Source organism: Nanorana parkeri, unplaced genomic scaffold, assembly GCF_000935625.1.
Source record: "Nanorana parkeri isolate BGI_ZX_2015 unplaced genomic scaffold, ASM93562v1 scaffold1400, whole genome shotgun sequence".
NCBI lineage: Eukaryota > Metazoa > Chordata > Amphibia > Anura > Dicroglossidae > Nanorana > Nanorana parkeri.
In genome coordinates this window covers 348,105-355,171 of record NW_017307668.1, presented here as the reverse complement: position 1 = coordinate 355,171, position 7,067 = coordinate 348,105, and the positions used below count along the sequence as shown (strand labels likewise).

Sequence of the window (7,067 nt, the reverse complement as noted above, 5' to 3'; positions counted from 1 at the left end):
ACCCACCCACCCACTATCTATGCAAGCGCTGTACTATCCGACAAAAACAAAATACATTTTTTTTGTTCCATTTGAATAAAGCAGACAAGCTATGAAAATTATGGTGCCTGGGAGTTGGGATTTAATAACATCTTTGTTCATGAATATACCACATTAAATGTTACACAGGAAAGTACTCCCCTCATAATATAAAAAATAAACAAAGAACCTGCCACCCATTTCAAATTGAAATTTCTAAAAGAGCACTTGGATATTTACTAGCACTATTAGAACAATAGTCTTAAGAAAGATGAGACAAATATCAGATTTTAATAAATGTACACAGTCTTATGTTTGGAGAAAACAAATTCTGCATACTAATACCTCCTCCGAACTGTAAAGCATACTGAAGGAGTAGTATAGTATGGGCCTACCTTGCTGCCTCTGGGCCTGGATAGTTTGCAGGGACCAAAAATTAGGTATTATCAGAAAATTCTACAGCTAAATATTAATGCATCTGTGCATGACACCAAAACACATTGGATTAGACACGTCCAGATGTTTCACAGTGGCCAAATCAGAGCCCTGACTCCAGTATTTTTGCAATGCAGTAAATTTTGGTCACGATCTGAAGCAAGTGGATCAAGTAAGACATCTCATAAATGACCATCAGGGCCAGACTGGCCATCAGCTGCTATGCCGATGGCCTGCTCTGAGGGAGCCAGAGGCGGCGCAGGGGCGCATTGGGCTCTCTCTCTGCGCTGGAAAATGGAAAGAAAAAAAGGAAAAAGAGCAATGAGTGGTATTGGTCTGCAGTGAGAGGGGTCACATCTGGGGAGTTTCTTGGAAAGGGAGCACACTATAGGCCCTGCATAGGCCACCTGAGAGTCCGCACAGATAACCATGGAATCTGCCCAGCCCACCATAGACCCTCGCACAGCCACCTGAGAGTCCGCCATAGACCCCACACAGGCCACTTGAGTCCATACAGGCCACCAGAGACCTCACATAGCCACCTGAGAGTCCGCACAGCACCTCATAGACCCTGCCCAGCTCACCACAGACTCCACACAGCCACCTAAGACCCAGCATATCCCTTCTGAGAATCCACAAAGCCACCTGAGATCCTAAGCTAGAGACATCAGGCAGGCACCCCAGAGCAGCAGAGTATGTAGCCTCATATTATTTGGCATTGCTGTATAATGTATTGCTGGGATTTGTAATCCCTTATAGCTGGTGGTATTCTGCATTGCTGTGTAATGTATTGCTGAGATTTGTAGTCATTCAACAGCTTGGAGCCCGTGGCGGAACTACCAGGGGAGCAGTGTTTGCAGCTGGGACCAAGCCCTGGCTCTTCACCACTGTCCTAAAATCATTAGTCTGTATTGTTTTAGAAAAACTATCATAAAAATGAATTGGTAAGCGCATCCTTAAACCATTACCCCTTACACAGCTGTACTGCTCTGGGCTAAAATTTTATCAACCCTTGTTGCTACCCCGCACTGCAAGACTTAATTGCTCATTTTCATCTAGGTGGTAAAAAGTGTGAGAGTACACTAGTGTTGCTGTATAATGTATTGCAGGTCTAATTTGCCTAATTAGAGAGCCACCTGTTCTCCTTTCCACACACATTTTTACCACTATACATTCTGCGAGTATCCACCCAAGTATCGGCATTCTCTGCTACACAAAGCTTTCAATTTGGAGCGGAAGTTACGTATAGCAGCAAAGTTCCGCGCCAATAAAGTCTCGGCTCGGAAAGACCCGGCAAAAGCGTTTAATGCAGTGCTGTTGTGGTTTGCCTGTGTACAAAATTGGTGGTATCGTGCCGGTGTTGCCGAGTGCCATTTTGGGAGCACTGACCTGTACACCGTGCCCGAAGTGGAAGGACGGCCGAGGAGGCGGAGATATGCTGGAACTGCCCCTCGATTGTGCTTCCGTGTATGGCTCTGCCTCAGATTGTGATGGGGCGGAGCCTGTACTGGGTTACGTGACTGGGCAGCTCAGTCTAAAACGCCCGTGCCTATTTTTTGTCGCAGTCTGGTCCTAATGACCATAACTGTTAAGTAAAAGGTACCAGAAAATATTCTGCAAGTTTTCTACACAAGACTGTCTTCATTTATCACTATGACATGGGTGAAGATCAGATCAACATTTTACAATCCATGTGCAAAACAACATATTCTAACAGGATTTTTCAGGTGGTTCTAAAACCACTATATATTACCAGAATCTTTTCTGTATTGCGTGAAACTATAGATTCACAAGCTGGTGATCCTCTTGGTTCACAGTCCATATCACGGAAGATAAAAAAAGCTGAATCTGGGGGAAAAAAAAAAAAAAAAAGTACTGTATATTGATACAACATATAGCAACAGTATTACAGTGGAACTAAAGGTAAACAAAAACAACAAAAAAAAGAAACCCCAGGAGATTTTAACCATAATGGAGTCATTCCCTCCAGTCTGTGCTCCACCCACCCTGGCAATTCCATCTTTGTCTCTATCTTCTTCCAGGTTCTGATTCTTGGGCAGCTTGATTGGCCAAGCCCTGATGACTTAACTTTTGTGCATGCGCATGGGAATGACTTCAGCTCAGCAAGAATGTTGCCAAGCCTGTGCACTGGGTGTACAGGAAAAAAAAATGCCGGACAGACTGCTAGAAGCTATTATGGCAGAAGAGACTTACACCCTCTCTTCTGTCATAAAAAGCTTACCTGTCAGCAATTTTTTTTTAGAAGACTTAACTTCTCCTTTTAAAAGTTGAAGTTAAAGCAAAGAGTAAGACAATTTTGGTATATTGCTAAGAAATATTTTTATTATTATTTTTATTGTCAGTTGTTTTATTTAAACCAAAGGAAAAATATATATTTATACTCACGCTTAGCAGTCCTAGGATGTGGTTGCTGCATTAGTTTCCTTTCAGACTTCCGACTGTTTATTTTTACCAGTTAATCCTTCCAGTTATACCCTTCCTCTACTGACCGGACAATAACTCTGCACTGTACGTATGGAGGTGCAGCGTTGTCACCCTGGTACAGGAAGAGTGTTAGGACTACAAAATAGCTCCCACTCTTGTCCTCCACATAAAGTTGAGAGGTTTTCTGCAGTTCAGAGGTTAACTGGGCTTATAACAGTGCTTGAGATATCACTGCAGGGTTTACTGAAACATACAAGTTTACTGGATTCCTGGCAGGACCAACTGTTTATTTTATGACTTATTGAACAGATAAAACAAAACACTTTTTTTACACTATTAATGGCACAGCTCTCCACACAATCCACTTACTGCACTCACATTGTATCTCTCGGCTGTAGATCCACAAATCATCTTTGAATTCATCCCGATACTGCCCTTCCTTCTGGAGGGTGACTACTTTTGTTCCCCATGGTACGTGTGTGTGTTGTACAGTAGCCACCACTCCAAACTCACTCCCAGGATGGACTACAATCTCACATTTAGTTTAATCATTTGTATTGAGATTGTAGTCCATCATGGGAATGAGCACACAGTTACCATGGGGAACAAAAGTAGCCCCCCCCCCCCCCCCCCCCCCAGAGGGAAGGACAGTGTCAGCATGAGTTCAGAGATGATGTGAGGATCTACAGCCAAGTGATACACACATAAGATACATTTTTGTTAATAGGTTACTTACAATTTATAAGATTTAATTCCTGAGTTTAGTGTCACTATGAGGATTGCAATTTTCTCCTGTGAATTTTATACCTGATCCAGAAAGATTTGTCACTAGATGAACAAAACTAAATTCAAGAACTGAGATTTTTACTCTTCGCTTGCTCCAAGCAGGGAAGAACCTAGCACAAGACGTCATCAACAAGTGAGGTCTGGAGCTATGGCCGCGAGGGAGCTCCATCCATTTTCACATTCATTGCTTACAGCTTCCCTACATCCCCTGGACCACAGTGCTGTCACATTCTGGCTCCTGGCATCTCTATAGGGTGCGCAATTGGGTTGCACCAGCACCAGGCTGAGGATTCACTCCAGTTCTCGTAAGGTAGGGAGACTGGGTGGACCTTAAGGAGAAAAAAAAAATGTTTTTGGAGTGTATATGTGTTTGTGAGATTGTGCCTGTGGTTGTGTGTTTGTCAGGGTTTTTTGAGGGCCCATTCACAGTGCGTTAATCAAACAGTCCTGTGCCATTAACACACTGTATCATGCAATCGCACCTACTACGCACTCTGGTGTGGGAGGTGGGTTGTGTTGTCATTCATTTTAATGGCTCCCCAAACACACCTCCCACCCTCAGTTCAATCGCTGGCACCGGAACGCATGGTACCGCAATGCGACTTGGGTCTCAACTTAATGACCAAGGACAAAAGTGGGTCCTGAGGTTACACAGGTTGAGAACCACTCAAGAAGACAATTCCAAACTTACTTGCTCCTCATATGGGGACCCACAATCCTGGTTGCTGTTCTTCGGCACTGTGGATCAGGAGAGCTTAGTGCCCATCAGATTCAAATACTAGTGATTTAGGAGGAATGCCTTTTATTTTGTATTTTTTCAAAAACTATGGATTGTACAAAATACTGTGCTTCGAACTATTACTTTTAAGCCAGTATTTCCCTAAAATGTTTGCAATGGAACTGCTATACTTGTTTTAGTTAAAAAGTAAAGTCCACTTTTGGAAAAAAATAATAACTGCACACTTACTCATAAAAGAAAAAAAATGTGCATTTATTGATTATGCATTAGAGCCAGGAAAGCATTGCAACCGCAATCAAGGGATAGCTGGTGCAATGCTCTGGTTCTGACAGATTCTTTCTCCAGTCTGTGTCTGTACCGAGGTGACGTCATAACACTTGTATTGCACTGAGAACCACAAGTACATCTGCCACAGTGGCTGATGGGACCTGTAATTTCTCTACTGACAGATCCTGTCAAAAGGGGTGATGGGGGCAGAACCACAGCCATATTAAAAAATGAGCAGCAGCCTGTAGGGTATGGGGGAAGGAGAGGGGTTGAAATGTTACCATGTTTCATGTTACAACCTGAATATAGGTGTAACATGAAAAATGGTACAGAAGAAAAAACAGCCTTTAGGCCTCATTCACACCAGAAAAAGCCAGCACGTACAGCTCCGTGCTGTGTGCATGGCCGTATCAGGCCATTCCCAGAAGGACAGGTGCTGCGTGTGATTAGTACACAGCCCCTGTCCTTCTCTATGGGAGTACGCGGCCGTACGCCACCCTACGCTCACCCACCCTGCATGTCGGTGCGGGTGTCCATACTTGTACGCTGACAGGGTGGATACTGTCTGCGTCCGATCCGGGACACCAGCACCCGTATGGACCTGCACTTGGGGTGAGCGTAGGGCGGCGTATGGGCGCATACTCCCATAGAGAAGGACAGGGGCTGCGTGTGATTAGTGCGCAGCCCCTGTCCTGCCGGGAGCGGCCCCATACGGCCGTGCACGCAGCACGGAGCTGTACGTGCCGGCCTTTTCTTGGGTGAATGAGGCCTTAATCGCAATTTATAGTGAATCAGGACCAGTGTGTAAGAAAAATGTGGCTTGGCCAATCTTGTAAATAGCTTCCACAAAAAAGGTAGAAGTGGGAAGAAGAAAGCGAGTGCCAGCTTGCCATGAGAAAACAGCAGTTTGGGGTGTTTATTGGCTGGTTGAATCAGAGGCCTCCCACAAAATCACAGGGTCATAATTTTCAGCTGGATGATGAAACTACCATCTTATGTTTATCGGAACATTGACAGACCACATGATAACCCTTGTTTAGTCCAGATTACAAATAGAAGATTAACATTTCAGAAACTGCCATGAGGAACAGATGACCCAATTTAATTATTTCATTAACCACTGATTCAGGATGCAGTGAGTCACATGAATCTAATGTCCTCCACATACAAATCAGATTAGAAAAAATATAGACCGTTCTGCTTTCATCAATTAGGAAACAACACATTCCTTTATAATCATATATCTAACAGAATTAGATTTCAAGCAAATGAACACACACACTAAACCTCTCATTGTTCACTAGGCTAGGGATGAAGCCCAGTGTCTAGGTCCATACAATTTAATGCACATTTCTTAGAGATCATTGAGGGAATGTATAGTGTGTTTAGATATATTTTATTTATTATGTTCAGGACAAGAAATACAATGTGTACACATATTTTTCATTTTTGGTTTGGTAAATCTAAAAAAAAAAAAAGTAATACTTTTACTTTAGCACGACAAGTACTTTCCGTTACTGGAAGAATTTATTGCTTCTCTCTCTTTAGAAAATCGAACATGCTCTGTACGCTGTATTACATTTTTGTGGTAAAGTGTTTTTTTTTAATAAAAAAAACCCACCAAATAGTTTTCAGATTTCAAAACATAAAAAAAAACCCAAAAAAAAAAAACCAAATACAACGGACTCTGAATTATATGAAAAATCGCTCTTAGTCTGCTTTGCTGAATAAGTGATAATCTTAAAAAGGCTCATGTGACTATTTTTAACATTTAGTTACTCAATAGATCAGGGGTGGCAAACACAAGGCCCGCGGCCCGAATCCGGCCCGCCGGACCTTGTAATGTGGCCCGCACAGCAGCCACCTAATTTTGCCAAGGTTCAGGCACCACAACATTAAGGCAGCCGAGCTGTCTAATGTCGGCAGGCGGGCGAGCGAGCAAGAGGAGAAGGGGGACGGAGCGGCAGGGGGTGGAGACAGAGGGAGATGGGGGCGGAGATGAGAGGACGGGAGGAGACGGGGGACTGAGCTGCATGAGACAGGGGGCGGAGACAGAGTGAGATCGAGGCTGCGATGAAGAGACTGGGATGGAGCGGCATGAGACAGGGGGGCGGAGACAGGGGGAGATGAGGCAAGACTGAGGCAAAGGCAGAGACCGCGATGGAGGAGGCGTCGCCAAGGGGCCAGTCAAGCGGCGAAGTTGAGACGATTGGGCGCCGAGGCAGCAGTGAAGGCTGGGCTTCCCGTGTAAGGTAGGAGCACTGTGCTGGCAGGGCCCAGCATACATTATGCACAGCCCACCAAAGAGTCACAGGGGGGCTGTGCAATACCTTTTAGTGGGCTTTGCAGGATCCATGGGGGCTCTGCAGCCTGCAAA

The 7,067-nt window shown here is 44.3% G+C and overlaps 1 protein-coding gene across 2 annotated transcripts in view; it reads right to left on the bottom strand.

Moving 5' to 3' along the window:
• The window catches only part of TTC13 (tetratricopeptide repeat domain 13), a 77,972-nt gene that overhangs the window by 51,866 nt on the left and 19,039 nt on the right, over nt 1–7,067 (bottom strand). For both annotated transcript variants that reach the window (XM_018569798.1, XM_018569800.1), the window contains exon 2: nt 2,207–2,301. In XM_018569798.1, coding sequence (XP_018425300.1) covers nt 2,207–2,301 — 95 coding nt within the window. The remainder of the gene's footprint in view (nt 1–2,206; nt 2,302–7,067) is intronic.